Below are 21,486 nucleotides of genomic sequence, written 5' to 3' on the forward strand. Positions count from 1 at the left end.
CTAAATTAAACTTAATATTTTTTGGAACAGAATATCATGCATTCCAAATTTAAGTTATTCTCTCATGTTAAATTTTAAAAGCAAAGTTGCTTCTACTATTAGGCGAGATATCAGGATGTGAAATGCAGTTAATTCTATTTGATAGTAAAGCTCCAGGAACACCCTGCTCTTTGACCAGCTCCTCCCTCATCAGCTGCCCAGGGTCACCCCAAAATTGGGTCAAGCTGGTCATGCCTGCCTGAAAATAGCTCTCCTGAAAGAAGGGGGCTGCGGGAGAAGGGGCAACTCCATGGGAGATTTCAAGGAGGCTGTGTGAAGCAGAGGGAGGGACACTAAGTGACAAGTCACTGTTCAGCTGGCTCACCCTGGCCACACTACCTTGAACAAGTCACTTCACCTATCTGGATCTTAGTTTCTTCTTTTATAAAGTTAGGCACTTGAGCCCCATGGTCTTCCAGGTCCCTGTCAGACCCAAGTTTGATTTTTCTCCATCCCTTGGGAACAGGGCAGTCCACCAAACCATCAGCATAAATAGAGAGGAAACAAAATAGGGGCTACAAATTCCAGCTCTTACAGAGCTCGGCAGATAGTGTGAGAGAGTGAAGGCATGGGTAGAGACTGTGGCCAAAACAAGGCAGTTTGACCCATCTAGGATGCATGCCCCATCTAAGGGGCACAGCTACTATTCAACTTCATGTATTTGTTGCCATGTGGGGAGACCTTACAATTTTTTTAGGAAAAAAAGTAAACCCAGATTTTTTAATGTAGTCTGCTGATGGTTATATCATGGCAATAAATTCTTTAAAAATCCCGTGTCAAATAAAATACATCTGTACCCAGATACAGCCTGCAGGCCTGTGGTTTACAGCTCTGACATAGAGGATTCTATGATATGATAAAAGTTTATTCTTCATAATTGGGCCTTTTTAGTAGATTGGTCAACACTGTGCAGATCTTTCTTTAGATACACTGTGCAGATTTTAGGCAGAACTGGAGCAACAACTTAGGTTCATGGACCTGCTGCCTCTCACCCCAAGGAGCTGTGCTGCTCCCTTCAGTCCAGGACTGGCGCCTACTGCCCCTTCCCTATGCCCCTCTGTGCAGCTGGAAGTTCTGCCCGTTCAGGAACGTGCTGTAGCTCAAGATGTAGCAGCCACTCCAACCTTTCCCACACCAACTCCTTCCCCATTTTAAAGCTGAGACATGGCCTCCAACATAACCCTGACCCAGCAGATTGTGTGTGTGTGAGCAGAAACCATAGATGAGGACAGTCAGGGTAGGGGAAGAAGTAGTAGCAACAGCTCAAGTTATTGCCCCTGCTCTCCAGCCCTAATGGTCAGGTGGTAGGAAGTGTGCTCACTAATGAGACTGGGGCCTTGTGAATATCCTCAGTTGGATCCATGTCTTGGTCCATACTAACTCTGCTCAGTTGTTCCTAAATGAAAAATGAGAATGTCAGTTGAGTTTCTTATTTGACTGTGGCTTTGAGAAAGAAAATATACTCAGGCCTTATATCAAACACATTTATTCTTAAAGCGAGAAGCTCATCAAGGATAGCTAGAGGAGAGTGAAATATTTACAGTAGAAAAGTATGGATGCTAGCCAAACTTCAAATTCTGTCACTGCAGAGTTATTCCGATAGTACTTTTCCACCATGGCACATCACACATGTTAAAATTAACTGCATTCTTGTAACACCTCTCAATGGTTGTGCACAATAATAGAAGCAACATTCTGGGACTCTTTTTCTTAAGATCCTACAGAATGAATTTATGCACACACAAAAACAAGTATAATACAAAACATTCAAAACAAGTCACATCCATTTTTAAAAAAAAAAGAAAACAGCAAGATGAAAATAGGCAAGGGATGGGTTGCTACTTCTATGTGCAAGGTACTGGATTCTTGCATTGAGAATCCTAGTGTCGGGCCTCACGTCAAACATCACATCAAAAAAGTGTGCAGAAAAATGAGTCACCTTCAATATGAAGGATGTGAGTTGTGTACACTGACAACGGTCTCAAAGATACAGCATTATTGCAGGAGGAATGCCTGTGTACAGAGTGGACCATCTTATGAGGCCAAAAACTCATGAGTTACCGGATGACCATTCAGATATCTGGGTTAAATGATGACAGTTTTCTGGTTTAATCAAGGCACTTGCAAAGAGCTATCTTTGACATGACATGAAGTCCCTACGTGTTGTTAGCCATTAATGATGGCATGGTTTTTCTATACCAAGCATTCTATAACAAGAACCCAAGCCTGACAGTTTGATCACAAAGTCACTTATAACATCAGGACTACAAAGCCAGATTTGCTTAAACTTTCCCCAAATTATGATTTTTTATAGATCACATCTGAACAGAAAGGCTTCACTTAAGATCTTGACTCTCCAGAGCTATAATTCATCTTCTTTCTCCAATACCACCCACATTCTTAAAGGTTATTTAGCTTTTCTCCACAAGGATACGTAGAATGGATCTTTTTCCCCTCCAGAAATAATTTCCCCAGGAAAGAATTGTAAAACCAACTTAAAAACACAAAATAACCTTACGTTTTTCCACCAACAATGATCAGACCTCCCACTCCTCTGACTTGAGCTTCAGAGCCCTTTGTGTATACTTTTCACACATTCCTCATACCATTAACACAGCTTTCCATCACCATCAGCCATCCTTCCTCAATTTTTCCTTGCCCAACATGAAAGCTAGTGGATTGAGAGGGAAGGAGGAAAGGAACTGAAAAAGTATTACCTTTATAAAAATAGTTTTCAACCTGTTACTTGATCCTCCAAAGCCAAATTGGGTAGCATCATCTGTACAGACCCCAACACTAAATTCTCAAGTGTCTTTCTTTTCCATAGCCAGGTCTCAAAAGCTCAAATCTAAACCTACTGATGGAGTAGCAAAGGCTTCCTAAAATTGAGCAATACAGACCTAGGATTGCATGGGGGAATATGACAAGTCAAGACCAGTTACATTGTTGCTTAATTCATCGATAAGAGGCCAAGTTCTCCATTCTCCCCCAGCTCTGCCACTCTGGGAAGAGCCCACTAGCCAGCCTCGGACTGCCAAAGATTGTTGACTCTAACTCTGTCTTAGGAGACGTCTGGTGGAATGCACAGTCCTGGGGTGCCATCTGTGTCTGCACCCCATCAGGCTTCCATTGAACATGAACAATTCTATAATTCTGACCATCATTGTTGTCCCAAAAGACTTGCCCATTAGCATGGTAAGAAATGCAGAACTCAATTTTCTGCTCAGTTGGAATGACAGGGGGTAAGTCAATGGCAAATGAGAAGGTATCACTATCTGTGCCACCATACACATTTTTCATATAGACACAGTCTACATCAGTGTAGTTTTTCCAAGAATCGAAAGTGATACGGATCTGAACTTTCTTCTCAAAACTCACATTTTTTACTTTAACAGTCCCTGTCACTGTTCGCTCTTGCAATGAGCAGTTCTCCAGACAGACAAAGTTCTTCTGAAAGTGGCTCCGGAAACTTAAGTAATCGGTTGAAGGCTGAGGGAAATCTAAAATCAAGTTTTTCTCCTCGTGGTGTTTTAAGGCAGAGGAGATATCATTAAGGTCCAAGAGATCAAACTGGAGATCCCACGCTGGTTCTTCTGGGAGGTCGGAGAAGACATGGATCGCAGTGAGAGAGAGGCCCTTGGAGTCAGCAAACACAACGCGCTTCTTGGCTTGGTTGTGTGAGCACTTCCAGTCATTCTGTGATTTGGCTTCGTGTTTTATGTTGAGACATGATTTCAGGGGCTTTAATTTATTCACAAAATGTCTTCGTTGAAATTCATCGTAAGGGCCCAGGAAACTCTTCACAGGTGGTGAATGTGCCAAGCAAAGCCTCATGGCCACATCCACGGGCATGACCGAACTTGTCAAAGGACGTGGATCTAAAACCTGGATCATTCTGGAATGCAGAAGGAAGAGGGATTATCACCTGGATCGGAAATGCTCTTCCCCAGTGCCAAATACATATGTACTATTTTTGTGCTGACTGAATTATAGCCAGTGCACTAGATATCAGGCAGGTGCTATCATATGTAGTAAAAGAGAACAGTATTAAGTGATCAGATCTTCTATGTCTACCTCTACCCTTGGCCGGCTAAAGGCTGTTAATTGCTTAAAACACTTAGAGGGTGATGGGGGTCTCAGTTTCCCCATCTGAGAAATAAAAGGGTTCGATTTGATTATCTCCAAGGCAGCCTTGAGAACTGTGTGCTCTGTTCTGGACCAGTGGTCCTCAAACCTGTCTGGTCACTATGTCTAGGGAATTCATTTTCTTTCTTTCTTGTCTTTCCTCCTTTCCTCCTTCCCTCCTTCCTTCCTTTCTTCCTTTTTTTTCTTTCTCTCTCTCTCTCTTTCTCTTTCTTCTTTCTTTCCAATTCCTGGGACTCAGAACTACTGAAGCAGAACTTCTGGGGCTAGGGCCAAGGGATGGGTATGTTCTTAAAGCTTCCCAGGTGATTCTAATGACCAGACAGGTTCAGGAGCCACAGTTCCAGACCCTCTGCTCCCTCTGGCTACATTGGCTTATTTTGCTGCTAAATTGATTGACACTTCTCTGGTAAGGTAATTCACTTGAAAAAAAAAAACAAAAATAACATGCAACAGTTTTGAGAGTGAGAAGGCTAGAGAAGAAGTCAAAGAATCATCTTTGCACTTTGATTATCATGCTCTTATTTTTCACAAATAACCACTGAAATACAAGCCAACAATTCATATGCACTTAAAAACTATATAATTGATAATTCACCTAAAGAGATGCCCATGACAAGTCCACATTTAAGTGGAAAAACTGATTACCTGAAAGTTGGAGTGCTTTAAAACATACATTTTATATATATAAACTTATAAATATTGAAAAACTCTATAGGAAATACACCTTTCTTAATAATTTAATAATTATTATTTCTGGGTGATAGGATTATAGATTATCTATTTTCATTTTTGTTCTTTTTTGGCATTTTCTAATAGACATTTATAAGTAGAAAGACAATAAAGCCATTTAAAGTTTTAAACATGACTATGCTCAGCAATATTAAACCAAGAAGCATCTACAAAGAAGACTTTTCTCTGACCTTTAGCCCTCATCATATATTTCCAAGCTTATGGTATTAAGATTTTTTTCCCTATCTTAGCCTTACAAGTAAGAGGTGTGTGTATACTGTACACGACATTTCTCAGTCTGGCTTTAGTAACTCTCCTCACAGCAGCTCTAAACATGTATGCAAGTGGTCATTATCACAAAAGTGTGTAATAACACTCGCAGAATTTACTGTATTAGCTCTGGGGTTTTTCTGGGAGATCTGCAAACTTAGAACAAACAAATGAAAGCAAAAGCTATATTTGTGGGTCTAATAATAGTTAATAGGCAGGATTTTTAGAGAAGTCTTCTGCTAAGCTATGTCTGGAGAAGCTATTTAAAGTAGTTTTACGGGAGGTTTTTTTTTTTTTTTTTTTTACTTTTTGCATTTATAGAAAGACAGTTTTAGTTTGGGTGATTTCCTTGGAACTTTAAGTCCTGGACAAGAGTTAAAAGTAATCGTTTGCTCAAACTCTTGAGATTTTGCTATGGCAAACTGTGATAAGAAGGACGAATGAATGCAAACGTCGTCCTGTAATTTTTTTCCTCCAAGCTAAACCACCTAACCAGCAATGTCAGAGTGCTGTTCTCACCACTTCAGCTGCCCGAGTCTTTGGGACATTTGTGCAGGACCAAAAGAACAGCCGCATCCATGAGAAAATCCGAACTCAAGCTGATTCACGTTAAGATAATTTCTGCTTTAAGATGCTGATTACTAAAATAGGCTCTGCTTAAGAAATAGAGCCAAATTTCTACACCTCCAAGGCCTCTCGGTTGCCAGATTCAACTACGCAGTCAGTCCACTTGTCCTCCCCCTGGGGTGTCCATTTCCAGAGATGGTAGAACTGAAACGCCCCCCAACTTCCCCACAGCTGCGCGTTCCCCTGTGTTCCTAGCGCGCAGAGTTGCAACGAACCTACCTGGTGCAGCTCATTAGGCAGAGAGGCGGCGGACCGTAAAAGCCAGCACCCGCTGCCTGCACAAATTCGAACCACAGCTCCAGGCCTTGCCCCCGCGGCGGTCGCTGGGAGAGACTGAGGGCCCGGCGCCTAGAGGCCGCTTATCTGCTCCCAAGCACGTGACCCGATCCCTGGGACCAATCGCCGGGCCTCGAGCCCCATGGCGCGACCAACCAGCGCCCAGCTGGGGCGCGAGCCCTCGCCCCGGGAACGTGATCGCCCCGGGGCCGGACGTGCAGAGAGCTAGCTGGGCATCCCGGGGAGGCTCTGGGACTCCGCGGCCAGCTGGAACCAGCTGCGTAACGGGAACCCTGGGCTAGGGGCCGGGCAGGCACGTACCGCATGCAGCGGGCGCCGGCCAAGAGAGAGCGCAGCCAGCCTCGCCCAGGCGGGGCGCCAGTGCCTCAGGCTTGGGGCGGCTGTTACTTGGGAATAGCTTTGTGGGTCACTGCGGGTGAATCTGCACACAGAAGATGTGGCTCAAACCGAATGTGTATCGCATTTGAAATGTTTATATCGTTCATTACCCGGTGTATCCGCATTTCTCCCTCACCTTAGCCTGCGCGATCCCAAACTGGCTGCATGCTTTTCGATTAGTATGAGTTCACAGATGCACCACACAGTAGACAGCTGCCAGGAATTACCAACTTATCTAACAAATGTTGTTAGGAAAGCATACGACCCCATAAAACACCAAGGTGGCATTTAATTAAAAAACACTTTGTATTTCTGTCTATTCTTCAATTTTCTCCCCTGCGGGGAACACTAAAGCCGGAAGTGAAATGACCCTTTTCACACATACAGCCGGTCAAGAGGCAGCAGTCAACCCAAATCCCTTACTGAATTCTGACGTCCTTTGGCAGTGGTGTGGAAATCAAAATGTTAAAATAAAATTTAAAAAATCACGCCGTATGTTTCATGGGCCTTCTGAGCCACTCACTTTCGCTGAGGTTTCATTATTTTGATTAGTTTGAGGAATTTTTAGACCATCATTTACAACTGTAAAATTAAATGTCTAAGTCAAGTCTAAATTATTTTTATAAAACCCACATCCTAGTTTTGCTCCCCTAATTGAGCTATCCATTAGTCAATTAAAATATACAAAAATTCCTATGTCTTTTAAACAACTGTCAAACAGTGGAATTGTTAAAATTATTAGAGTGAAGAAAAAAATCACACTGAATATCACTGGGAAAGGCACTTCATGCCTGGGTTTTATTTTTGAAATGAAATATCTAACTAATGGCAGGTCTTCTAGCCGCTTTAGCTCAACCAAAACTAGCTGGAAGGTCTTTGGACTGACACTTACTAGCTACACGAATCTAGGCAAGTTCTAACCTCAGTTTCCTCAAGTGTAAAACGGAGATAGTAACGTTCTGAGGATGAAGTAAGATGGTGCCAATGAACAGACTCAGCACGATGCCCAGTGATTGTGTTCCACCCGGGCTAGTTCCCAAGTTTCTACTTGATCTCTCAGCTAGAGTTTTTACTCTATCACCTCAAGGCGCCTGGTGCCTGAGCTAAAATATTGAGAACAGCTGCTGCTTGTTGAGCCTTTACTCTGTGCCAAACACTATGTGCTATCAATTCAATCCTCACAACAACCCTATGTGATATGTCCAATTATTAATCCCATTTTAGAGAAAAGAAAACGGAGACACTGAATAGTCAGGAAATCTGCCCAGTGGATCACTTGAGGCCAGGAGTTCAAGACCAGCCTGGCCAACATGGTGAAACCCTCTCTCTACTAAAAATACAAAAATTAGCCGGGCATGGTGGTGCACACCTGTACTCTCAGCTACTCTGGAGGCTGAGGCAGGAGAATCGCTTGAACCCAGGAGGCGGAGTTTGCAGTGAGCTGAGATTGCACCACTGCACTCCAGCCTGGGCAACAGAGCGAGACTCTATCTCGAAAACAAAAAACAAAAAACAAACAAAAAAAAACCTGCCCAGGATCTCACAGGTAGAGCAGGGATTAGAGCCTGGCTGATACCAGAGCAATAACCGCTGCACCATATTGTCTTATTTTAATGACCCATCAATGGTTAGAATTATGGAGGTAGAAGGAGGTGATAGGCATCAAACTCTTTATTTCACAGATGAGGAACTGAAAGCTTAGACAGGTCAAGCTGCTTGCCAGGGGCTGGCTAGGTCTGAGCCAAAACTAGAACCCTGGGTATTCTTTTCCTCTACCCATGATTATATGTTGAGCTAAATAGTAAACATTACCAGTTAAAACTATGGAGAAACATGAATAACAATTTATGGTGATCGCATTTTGAGGGAAAGGTATCCATGCATAGAAAACAGAATGTGCTCTACAGAAATGTGAACAGTTCATTTTGGAATGGTGAGATTATGAGTGATTAAAAATGTCTTCGTTGTTTTGCTGCTCTGTTGTTATTCTTAATTTTTCTACAATGAACATACACGACTTAATTAAGAAATAATTTTTCAAGGGCGTTAAAACTCTGGGATTCAACTAACACATATAGCGTACTGCTAGGTGCCAAGAACTGTGGTGGAAATTTTCACATGCTTGTGCCATTTACTCACACCACCCTTTCAGCCTGTTCCATTCATACAGCTTTCTCTCCTGCCCCCTGGTGTTAGCTAATGCCATAGAAGTCACTCTCCCTTTCAGCTCCTTCAAATGGAATTCAGGGAGACCATGCTTTCTCCTAAAAGGACTCAACACTCACTCAATAAACCTCTAAACTGGATGATCCAGGCTTTTCACTTCTGTTTCCTTCCCAGCTTTTGCTCCCCTTCATTATTGAATGAGAGAAACTAGGATGGAATCAGTGTTCTTAGTTGTGGGTTGCACCAATGAAGACAAAGTAGAAAGGAATTGTGGGGAGTTGTACTATTATTCATAGGATTTCTCCCACTGTGGTTTGGCAGCATCTAAACATTGCTTGGTCCTACCCATCTTAACAATCAATCTATCAGCAGGAAATTATTGAGCTATGCAGTATTTCCAGCTCCATGCCAGGGGTTACAAAGTCTCAGCAGTCATAATCCTTTGACCTTGAGGAGGTTACAATCACTACTACAGAAAAACAAATTCATGGAATACCCAGCGGACATTTTAAGAAGCTACTAACCAAGGAGCTGATAATTGTGGGGCTTACACAAGTGGGTCTCTTAACAGCATTCACTCAACATGTTGCCTGAGAGCTGCCTTTGGAAAAACACCCCGGGGGGGTTGCCAAGTTGCCAACTCATTTTCTGCAAGCTTGTCTTTTTTCAGTGCCTAATCAAGAAAGTACTTGAGAATTCAGCCTCATAGTTATTAATATAAAAATGTCAGTACTTTAACCACAGTTAGTGGTAACTGAGAGAAACCTCATAAGTGATCTTGAAGATCACTTACGAAGTTTCAGTGAAAGAGTCAGGGAAGTTGAGAACTGTTTTTTTTTAAATTATTATTAAAAGGAGCAGGTTTTGCATTTTGGAGAAAAAAAAGGTGCCAATTCATTTGTCTCAGCTAATAGTAAGCGCTCTCGTACACTATTTTCTTCTTCCTTCTTTAGCTACATTCAACAGGAACTCCAATATTAAGTAAAAGGATACAACCTGAAAACCATATAGTGCTTACTTTGGGCTCAGCACTATTTTAAGCACTTAGAAATATTAACTCATGTAATCTTTATAAGAATCCGGTGAGGTAGAAATCCATTTCACAGATGAAGAACATGAAGACATCGAAGGGGCCAATTGTCCAAGATCACACAGCTAGTAGGTGACAGGATCAGGTTTCAAGCCCCTCTAGAATCCACGCTTCTAGTGTGTGAGTTGCTCTGAAAAAGACAAGCACCACACTGGTAGCTACCAAGACCAAAAAGCAGCTCCGAAGGCCAGAGAGATCCTGAAAGGAGAAGGCTCGCTGTGGAATATCTGTGGAAGCTTCAAGGAGGTAGCGGGAATTGGGAAGGCCAGGAAAATGGGAAGAACTTAAATATGATGTGCTATCATCTTTAGGGCATTTAGATGACTAGAATACAACTTTGTGGCTCAGCAAATGAGAGAGCAAATAAGATCACCATTGAAACGGTGCCAGCCACCCCGCCGTTCCACTCAAAGGGCATATTCCCAGAGGCAAGTGGGGAAGTGAAAGGACTAACAAATCTGCTTGTTGCCAAGTAGACTATGCTACCAGCCATTCCGTTTGCACTAAAGGGATTTTCAAGTATAATTTTCACTACTGGAAATTTTTTAGTTTTTACCTCAAACCCCATTTGTAAAATAGTCCAGTAAGAGTAGAGAATGGTCTAGGTGTGGTGGAAAAGCATAATTGTTAGCAAAATAAGGGGTTAAAGAAAGTGCAGGCCTGGGTGAGATGGCTCACACCTGTAATCCTAGCACTTGGGAGGCTGACGTGGGCGGATCATTTGAGGTCAGGAGTTCAAGACCAGCCTGGCCAACATAGTCAAACCCCTTCTCTACTAAAAAATAAAAAAATTAGCTGGGCGTGGTGGTGGGCGCCTGTAATCCCAGCTACTCGGGAGGCTGAGGCATGAGAATCACTTGAACCCAGGAGGCGGAGGTTGCAGTGAACCCAGATCGCGCCACTGCACTCCAGCCTGGGTGACAGAGTGAGACCGCCTCTCAAAAAAAAAGAAAAGAAAAGAAAAGAAAGTGCAGGACGCCGCCTGAAACATGTAGGTATCTCAGGTGAGGTGGGGAAAAGGAGAGGGGAGGGCGGATGAAAAAAAAGAATGCTATAACTGTATCAGGTTGACTTAGTGGCAAATGGATCATGTGAATATTACACACATTTGCTACACATGCTTTAGGACTTTAGAGAAAGGAGAGGCCTCTGGGGGTCAGGATGGCCAAAGAGGACCAGGACTTATTGAGTAACTACAAGGAGAAGAATTTGGCTAAAGGTGAGGATTCTGGCTGGGGAGCAAGAGGAGGAGAGGTCAAAGGAGAGAGGTTTTTTTTTCTAGACAGACTGTCACCTGTTGCCTAGTCTGGAGTACAGCGGCACTATCTCGAACCTCCACCTCCCAGATTCAAGTGATTCTCCTGCCTCAGCTTCCCAAGTAGCTGGGATGACAGGCATGTGCCATGACGCCCGGCTAATTTTTGTATTTTTAGTAGAGACGGGGTTTCACCGTGTTGGCCAGGCTGGTCTCCAACTACTGGCCTCAAGTGATCTGTCCACATTGGCCTCCCAAAGTGCTAGGATTATATAGGCTTGAGCCACTGTGCCAGGCCAAGAGAGAGAATCTTAAGTGTAAACATTTTTTAAAATCTGCTGGATTATCATGAACAAAATTAGAGATCTAAGTACTACAAAATGAAATAAGCAGAGAATAAAATAACAATCTGACTGTGGGGGAGGTACCATGCTTTTGTGTCGATAGTTCCATCAAGTTGCTGCAGTTTCTCTGTATTCATCGAAAGATTAGGGTGAATAAACATGTAAGTTAGAAATAATCCATGCAGAAATTATTAAAACACCTACTGAAGGGCATTTTAAAGGCTTTAATGTGAGTGTATGGAAGATGGGAAAGAGACGACTTGTTCAGGGGGAGAATTAGAAACTAGCCAAAATGTACGAAAATTCATAGGAAACTTCAACATCAGAAAAATCAAAATAAGAAGAAAAAGTATTTTTGAAAAGAAAAATGAGGAGATACTAGCCCTGTCAGCTTAAATTTGTTATAAAGTTAAAGTTTAAAAAATAAACTGGAATTGGTGTGTGTGTAAAGAAACAGATCAGTGAGATGAAAGAGTTCATAAAATAGACTACTTACATATCAGAATTTCATATATATGATACAGTGGGTAATTCTCATAAGAGGCGCTGAAGAACGGCTTATTCAATAAAAGGGCAGCTGGCTAGACATATAGGGTGGGGTGGGAGGATTGGGAGGATGTATGGAAGAAATTATTTTATTCACACCTCTGTGGAGGGGGACTACTGTGCTTTGATGGCACAGCAACATGTATGAATAAAGCATCTCAAGAGGGAATTCTGCAAAAGGATGGCTGGCCTGGTTCAACTGCCCTGCACGCTGTAATTTGGGTGACTTAGAGAGTTTTCTTTTCTTTTTTTTTTAGACAGAGTCTCTCTCTGTCGCCCAGGCTGGAGTGCAGTGACGCGATCTCGGCTCACTGCAAGATCCGCCTCCTGGGTTCATGCCATTCTCCTGCCTCAGCCTCCCGAGTAGCTGGGACTACAGGTGCCCGCCACCACGCCTGGCTAATTTTTTTGTATTTTTAGTAGAGGCAGGGTTTCACCATGTTAGCCAGGATGGTCTCCATCTCCTGACCTCGTGATCCGCCCGCCTCGGCCTCCCAAAGTGCTGGGATTACAGGCGTGAGCCACCACGCCTAGCCGAAGAGTTTTCTTTTTAACTTAGGACTTACGGGATAGAGAAAAGTACTGGGGCAATTACTCAGTGAGAAAAAACTCACTGAGACAATGTATTAAATATACTCTTTTTTTTTTTTTTTGGAGACAGAGTCTCACTCTGTCTCCCAGGCTGGAGTGCAGTGATGTGATCTTGGCTCACTAGAACCTCCGCCTCCTGGGTTCAAGCAATTCTCGTGCCTCAGCTTCCAGAGTAGCTAGGATTACAGGTGTGTGCAACCACACCCAGCTAATTTTTGTATTTTTAGAGGAGATGGGGTTTCACCACGTTAGCCAGGCTGATCTCAAACTCCTGACCTCAAGTGATCTGCCTGCCTTGTCCTCCCAAAGTGCTGGGATTACAGGTGTGAGCCACCACACCCAGCATAATGTATACTCTTAAGTACACATTCTTTCCTATCTCAAGTTCCTCCTTTCTAAGAAGCAGGAGAAAACTCTTCATGGGTACAGCTGATGGGATGTGTCAGCACTGGGTGGGCCTGGATGCTTTGTGTGTGTTCTCATTGTTCTATCTGGGCAGGGATGTGCACCTCTAGTTTTTTTTACTAAATATTTATATCGTGACTTTGCAATCTGTATTTTTACTTGAAAATCCAATAGCCTATGAGATGCAGAGGCTCTCTGCCTACCTAGGCCACTATTTACTCACCAGATTCATATTGTCCTGAGTAGTCTATTTTTTAGCTCTGTATCTGGTTTCTGGACTCAGCTGTGAACTTAGCTATTGGAGGGGTTTTGAAGACCCTTTGGCAGAGGAGTCCAGACTGAAAACAAGTCCCCCATTTGTAAGGTACCATAACACTTTCTTTCTCATATGACAAAATTAAACCTCTCCTCCTCTACGAGTCCACTCCCCTCACACACACACACACACACACACACACACAAACATATCACATCAACTTTTTCCTAACTCTGGACATAACTGTTAATAACTACTCGCTCCACAAGATGTTCAGAACTCTTTGTTCCTTTCTTTTAAACTGGAATGCTGTATTTTCTCCTTTAACCATGAGGAGAAAAAGCAGATCTGGTCGAAGTCAGAGCTTTGTGTCTATCAGAGAACTGTTTCTGTTTAGCTGCTAAATGGCTGGTAAGTGGTTGAAAGTTCCAACTGGGGAAAGTTGGAGAGGATTAACAATTTTCCAGATCCTACTGAGTCAACTATTTTTACTAGGGCTTTAATATTTTGTCTGAAGTGTAGTAAATTCTCTAGAATGTCAGCCACAGTTTTAAAAACACGTATTTTAAGGTCAGGGGTACATGTGCAGGTTTATTATATAGGTAAACTCATGTCACAGGGAGTTGTTATACAGATTATTTCATCACCCAGGTATTAAGCCTAGTACCCATTAGTTATTTTTCCTCATCCTCTCCCTCCTCCCACCCTCCACCCTCTGGTAGGCCCCAGTGTCTGTTGTTCCCCTCTATGTGTCCATGAAAAACACATTTTAAAGCCAACTTTCTCCAAGTCTTATTGCTGTCTATTAGCAAGGTATTAATTTTTTAAATGAACAACTATTAAACTCTTAAGTCAGTTAGTAAAACTGGCAATTATTTGAGATAAATGCTGTTACTTCCCCTGTCAAAAAAAAAAAAAAAAACTTCCAATAATCAAAAGTGATGATGTTGAGCAAAAAAGCATTAGGTCTTGCTTTCCTGTACACATTGTTGAGTTTTCTTTGTTACAGAAATTTGGAGCTCAAACCACTGGTGATTAAAATAAATTTTTCTTTCTGAAGAAAGAAGAAAGAAAATAAATGTTAAGAACAAACTATGAATCTACCACTGCTCAGTCCTTTTACATATTTTATGATATAATCACTGCTACAATATGACTACAATCTAATGGGTTTTTTTTTAAGTTAAATGCTATTAAATTAAAAAGAAGACGGGCCAGGTGCGGTGGCTCATGCCTGTAATCCCAGCACTTTGGAAGTCGGAGGCGGGTGGATCACCTGAGGTCAGGAGTTCGAGACCAGCATGGCCAACATGGTGAAACCCCGTCTCTACTAAAAATACAAAAATTAGCCGGGCATGGTGGCAGGTGCCTGTAATCCCACCTACTCAGGAGGCTAAGACAGGAGAATTGCTTGAACCCAGAAGGCGGAGGTTGCAGTGAGCCGTGATCATGCCATCGCACTCCACCCTGGGGGACAAGAGCGGGACTTCATATCAAAAAAAAAAAAAGAAGATGAAGAAGAACAGAGGACTATTGCTTAAAACAGGGCAAAAGATGATTAGGTATCACTTTATCTTATCTTGCTTCTACTCTGTCCCACCCCCAAATTCAAAGTTTTAATGCTATTTACAAAATTTAGTCTTCTTCATAGTTGATACTGGAAGAAGTTATTATTTTGCAAACTACAAACAGAAATGCAAGATCCAATTGGTCAAAATCACAGTGGCAACACATGAGCAATAACATTTACACGTGATTACCTCTTTCAACTTTACAATTGCCTTCATAGCCTTTATTTAATCTTCATTAAAACTCTGTGAAGCCACTCCTCTGATTTCATCTTGCAAAAGGGGAAACTGAGACCTGATAAGGCTGAATGACTATAGAAGGTTCACAATTATTAAGTAATTGGGTCAGGCTTCCAAGCCAGGACCTAACCTCATGTGTATACCTTATCTGAGTAGTTAGCTGCTTCATTCACAGATATTAAAGTAGGATCTAAGCATGAACATCTTGTTGGACACTTCTGTCTTCTTCACCTCCATATTTAATCAATCACCAAGTCCTACCTGCTTTGACCTTCTTACTACTTCCGAAAATCGATGTCCCCTTCTCCACTCCCTTGTCACTCATCATCCCTCACTTGAATTGTAATAGCCTTCGAACCAGCTTTTCCCAGTCTATCTTGTGTCACTCAGGTGCATGTTTCTCACAACCAACAAAGTGTCTAAAATGTAGTTCTGACCACAGAGTCTTACTATGGCTGCCCATAATCTCAATCTACTAAAAATAAACAACTGAAACAAACTGCTGACATTCATAGTCCTCCAGAATCTCTGCCTGTCTCACCGACTTCATTTTCATTTGTCATTCCCTATCCCTACTTGTACTCACAAAGTGCCCATCCCACCTGGAGCATCCTCTCTCCATTTGCCTTTGCTTGACTAATGCCCAGTCCTTCTTTGAGGCTCAGCTCAGATGTCACCTGCCCAGGATGCCTTTCATGCCCTCCCTCCACCAACTCAGGGACTTTCCTCTGTCTTTTCCATAAGACCTTGTGACTATTTTTATCATTTCATTTACCATCTACTTTTATAAAAATCTGGTTTGTGTTTATCTCCTCCATTCGACTGTAAGCTCCCTGAGGGTAAGGGCAATGTCTTATTCATCTGTGTTTCTCCAACACTGGGCACAATACCCAGCACAAACAACACACGCCTGTTGGGTAAATTGTATATATTAGTTACGAAAAATACTTGCTGGTTTCAGAATCCTGCACAGAAATTGAGAAGATGATGTTGAAACGATGTGAAATGATGTGATGTGAAATGAATGTGGTGAATCAGCAGGTGACAAGACCATGAACTGTCAAAAGATGCTTTCAGAAACAGTCTAAAGAGGAGTATTGACAAAAACTCTAAATAAGGATAGTGTACTATTAAGTTGGCAGTCGGGGGAAATGTTATTTCAAAAGTACCACAGAGCAGTGCCAACCAAACCACCCAATGCCCCAGACTCAGGAACCTCAGCAAAAGCACAAGTTGTCCTAGGACATGACAGATTTGTTTTCAGATCATAAGTCAAACACCAAGACCAGGACTGATGGAGACTTGGGTTTTTTTAAGGGATAACTCATCAGGAATTATTTTAATATATAAACCATTTGTCATCCTTTGAGTCTTCTTTGCTACTTCTGGCTATTTTCCAACTTCCCCTTTTCCTTGTGGGCCTTCAAATACCTCTTCCTCTCCTGTTTTCCAATGTCTCCTTGCTTTCTGCCTCTCATATTATTGCTTGTGGAAGATCACCACTGACATTAAAATTTCCTGGAAAATTCCACTGGCTAATGTACACTTCTAATTGTGGAAAGTACATGGGTCACCTAAGTCCCTCCCTTAATGTGCTATGTTCTCCTGTTTGTTTCCACTGTTCCATCTCCCTGGAAGTCCTTCACCTGGCCAAACCATATCCATCCTTCAAGGTCTGGCTCAAATGTCCAATGTTAAACTTCCCCCAACCCTAAGACAGAGACAGAATGCCCTGCTCTTTTATCTGTACTCCAGAGATGAATTTGCTTAGACAGCTAGGATAGCTTTTGTAGCACTCCATGTTTTTACTTGTTTATGCAACAATCTCCCCTATGAGACTATGCCCCACTGAGGACAGGCACCAAATATCATCCATCTCTGTATCCCTTACCCTTATCAACGCCTAGAAAATCATAGACACTCAAAAATATTTCTTGATTCCCAGGCAAACTGGCCGAATAGGAACAGCTCCAGTCTGCAGCTACCAGCGAGACCTGCAGCCACCACAAGGAGGCGGGTGATTTCTGCATTTCCAGCTGAGGTACCTGGCTCATCTCACTGGGACTGGTTAGACAGTGGGTGCAGCCCATGGAGGGCAAGCAGAAGCAGGGTGGTGCGTTGCCTCACCCAGGAAGTGCAAGGGGTCAGGGAACTCCCACCCATAGCCAAGGGAAGCCTTGAGGGACTGTGCTGTGAGGGACAAATCTATCTGGCCCAGATACTACACTTTTCCCACTGTCTTCACAACCCACAGACCAGGAGATTCCCTCGGGTGCCTACACCACCAGGACCCTGGGTTTGAAGCACAAAGCTGGGTGACCGTTTGGGCAGACACCAACTTAGCTGCAGGAGTTTTTTTTTTTCATACCCTAGTGGCACCTGGAATGCCAGCAAGACAGAACCATTCACTCCCCTGGAAAGGGGGCTGAAGCCAGGGAGCCAAGTGGTCTAGCTCAGCGGATCCCCTCCCCACCCCTCTCCCCACCCCATGGAGCCCAGCAAGCTAAGATCCACTGGCTTGAGATTCTTGCTGCCAGCACAGCAGTCTGAAGTCGACCTGGGATGCTCAAGCTTGGTGCGGGGAGGGGTGTCTGTCATTACTAAGGCTTGAGTAGGAGGTTTTCCCCTCACAGTGTAAACAAAGCTACTGGGAAGTTCAAACTGGGTGGAGCCCACCACAGTGCTGCAAAGCCACTGTAGCCAGACTGCCTCTCTAGATTCCTTCTCTCTGGTCAGGGCATCTCTGAAAGAAAGCCAGCAGCCCCAGTCAGGGGCTTATAGATAAAACCCCCATCTCCCTGGGACAGAGCACCTGGGGGAAGGGGCGGCTGTGGGTGCAGCTTCAGCAGACTTAAATGTTCCTCCATGCTGGCTCTGAAGAGAGCATCAAATCTCCCAGCACAGTGCTTGAGCTCTGCTAAGGGACAGACTGCCTCCTCAAGTGGGTCCCTGACCCCCATGCCTCCTGACTGGGAGACACCTCCCAGCAGGAGTCGACAGACACCTCATAGAGGAGAGCTCTGGCTGGCATCTGGCAGATGCCTCTCTGGGACGAAGCTTCCAGAAGAAGGAACAGGCAGCAATCTTTGCTGTTCTGCAGCCTCCACTGCTGACACCCAGTCAAATAGGGTCTGGAGTGGACCTCCAGCAAACTCGAGCAGACCTGCAGCAGAAGGGCTTGACTGTTAGAAGGAAAACTAACAAACAGAAAGGAATAGCATCAACATCAACAAAAAGAATGTCCACACAAAAACCCCATCTGATAGTCACCAAAATCAAAGACAAAGGTAGACAAATTCACGAAAATAAGGAAAAACCAGTGCAAAAGGGCTGAAAATTCCAAAAATCAGAACACCTCTTCTCCTCCAATGGATCACACCTCCTCACCAGCAAGAGAACAAAACTGGATGGAGAATGAGTTTGATGAATTGACAGAAGTAGACTTCAGAAAGTGGGTAATAACAAACTCCTCCAAGCTAAAGGAGCGTGTTCTAACCCAATGCAAGGAAGCTAAGAACCTTGATAAAAGGTTACAGGAACTACTAACTAGAATAACCAGTTTAGAGAAGAACATAAATGATGGAGCTGAAAAACACAGCATGAGAACTTTGTGAAGCATACACAATTATCAATAGCCGAATTGGCCAAGTGGAAGAAAGGATATCAGAGATTAAAGATCAACTTAATGAAATTAAGTGTGAAGACAAGATTAGAGAAAAAAGAATGAAAAGGAATGAACAAAGCCTCCAAGAAATATGGGACTATGTGAAAAGACCGAGCCTACATTTTATTGGTATACCTGAAAGTGACAAGGAGAATGGAACCAAGTTGGAAAACACTCTTCAGGTTATTATCCAGGAAAACTTCCCCAACCTAGCAAGACAGGCCAACATTCAAATTCAGGAAATACAGAGAACACCACAAAGATACTCCTTGAGAAGAGCAACCCCAAGACACATAATCATCAGATTCACCAAGGTTGAAATGAAGGAAAAAATATTAAGGGCAGCTAGAGAGAAAGGTCGGGTTACCCACAAAGGGAAGCCCATCAGACTAACAGTGGATATCTCTGCAGAAACCTATAAGTCAGAAAAGAGTGTAGGCCAACATTCAATATTTAAAAAAAAAAAAAAAAGAATTTTCAGCCCAGAATTTCATATCCAGCCAAACTAAGCTTCACAAGCAAAGGAGAAATAAAACCCTTTACAGACAAGCAAATGCTGAGGGATTTTATCCCACCAGGCCTGCCTTACAAGAGCTCCTGAAGGAAAAACTAAATATGGAAAGGAAAAACCAGTACCAGCCACTGCAAAAACATACCAAAATGTAAAGACGATTGATACTATAAAGAAACTGCATCAACTAATGGGCAAAATAACCAGCTAGCATCATCATGACAGGATCAAAGTCACACATAACAGTATTAATCTTAAATGTCAACGGGCTAAATGCCACAATTAAAAGACAGAGACTGGCAAATTGAATAAAGCACAGCATCAGTGTGCTGTATTCAGGAGACCCATCTCTCATGCAAAGACATGCATAGGCTCAAAATAAAGGGATGCAGGAAGATTTACCCCGCAAATGGAAAGCAAAAAAAAAACCAGGGATTGCAATCCTAGTCTCTAATAAAACAGACTTTAAACCAACCAACAAAGATCATAAAAGACAAAGAAGAGCATTACATAATGCTAAAGGGATCAGTGCAACAAGAAGAGCTAACTATTTAAATATATATGCACCCAATACAGGAGCACCCAGATTCATAAAGCAAGTTCTTAGAGACCTACAAAGAGACTTAGACTCCTGCACAATAATAGTGGGAGACTTTAACACCCCACTGTCAATATTAGACAGATCAATGAGACAGAAAATTAATAAGGATATTCAGGACTTGAACTCATCTCTGGACCAAGTGGACCTAATAGACATCTACAGAACTCTCCACCCCAAATCAACAGAATATACATTTTTCTCAGCACCACACTGCACTTATTCTAAAATGGACCACATAATTGGAAGTAAAACACTCCTCAGCAAATGCAAAAGAATGGAAATCATAACAGTCTCACAGACCACAGTGCAATCAAATTAGAACTCAGGATTAAGAAACTCACTCAAAACCACAAAACTACATGGAAATTGAACAACCTGCTCCTGAATGACTACTGGGTAAATAATGAAATTAAGGCAGAAATAAATAAGTTCTTTGAAACCAGTGAGAACAAAGACACAACGTACCAGAATCTCAGGCACAGCTAAAGCAGTGGTGTTTAGAGGGAAATTTATAGCACTAAATTCGCACAAGAGAAAGCAGGAAAGTTCTAAAATCAACGCCCTAACATCACAATTAAATGAACTAGAGAAGCAAGAGCAAGCAAATTCAAAAGCTAGCAGAAGACAAGAAATAACTAAGATCAGAGCAGAACTGAAGGAGATAAAGACACGAAAAACCCCTCAAAAAATCAATGAATCCTGGAAATGCTTTTTTTGAAAAGATTAACAAAATAGACTGCTAGCCGGACTAATAAAGAAGAAAAGAGAGAATAATCAAATGGACATGATAAAAAATGATAAAGGGGATATCACCACCGATCCCCCAGAAATACAAACTACCATCAGAGACTACTATAAACACCTCTATGCAAATAAACTAGAAAATCTAGAAGAAATGGACAAATTTCTGGACACATACACCCTCCCAAGACTAAACCAGGAAGAAGTCATACCTCTGAATAGACCAATAACAAGTTCGGAAATTGAGGCAGTACTTAATAGTCTACCAACCCAAAAAATCCCAGGACCAGATAGATTCACAGCCAAATTCTACCAAAGGTACAAAGAGGTGCTAGTACCATGCCTTCTGAAACTCTTCCAAGCAATAGAAAAAGAGGGACTCCTCCCTTACTCTTTTTATGAGGCCAACATCATCCTGATACCAAAATCTAGCAGAGACACAACAAAAAAAAAGAAAATTTCAGTCCACTAATCCCTGAGGAACATCGATGTGAAAATCCTCAATAAAATACTGGCAAACAGAATCCAGCAGCACATCAAAAAGCTTATCCACCACAATCAAGTTGGCTTCATCCCTGGAATGCAGGGCTAGTTCAACATACACAAGTCAATAAACGTAAGCCATGACTTAAAGAGAACTGATGACAAAAACCACACAATTTTCTCAATACATACCAAAAAGGCCTTCGATAAAATTCAACACCCCACTCATGCTAAAAACTCTCAGTAAACTAGGTATTGATGGAATGTGTCTCTTAATAAGAGCTATTTATGACAAAGCCACAGCTAATATCATACTGAATGGGCAAAAGCTGGAAGCATTCCCTTTTAAAACTGACACAAGACAAGGATGCCCTCTCTCACTACTCCTATTCAACATATTATTGGAAATTTTGGCCAGGGCAGTCAGGCAAGAGAAAGAAAGGGCATTTAAATAGGAAGAGAGGAAGTCAAATTTTCTCTCTTTGCAGATGACATGATTATATATTTGGAAAACCCCATCATCTCAGCCCAGAATCTCC

General features: G+C 42.4%; 1 protein-coding gene across 1 annotated transcript; it reads right to left on the reverse strand.

Annotated features, from left to right (window-relative positions):
- Positions 1-1,509: 1,509 nt before the first annotated feature.
- Positions 1,510-6,434, reverse strand: PPP1R3C (protein phosphatase 1 regulatory subunit 3C). The gene is made up of 2 exons (XM_507911.7): positions 6,031-6,434; positions 1,510-3,934 (listed from the first exon to the last, which is right to left on the reverse strand). Exons 1-2 carry the CDS (start codon positions 6,042-6,044, stop codon positions 2,995-2,997), a joined length of 954 nt encoding a protein of 317 aa, XP_507911.2. The 5' UTR covers positions 6,045-6,434; the 3' UTR covers positions 1,510-2,994.
- Positions 6,435-21,486: the final 15,052 nt, after the last annotated feature.

The sequence above is a fragment of the Pan troglodytes genome, chromosome 8, assembly GCF_028858775.2.
Source record: "Pan troglodytes isolate AG18354 chromosome 8, NHGRI_mPanTro3-v2.0_pri, whole genome shotgun sequence".
Lineage (NCBI taxonomy): Eukaryota > Metazoa > Chordata > Mammalia > Primates > Hominidae > Pan > Pan troglodytes.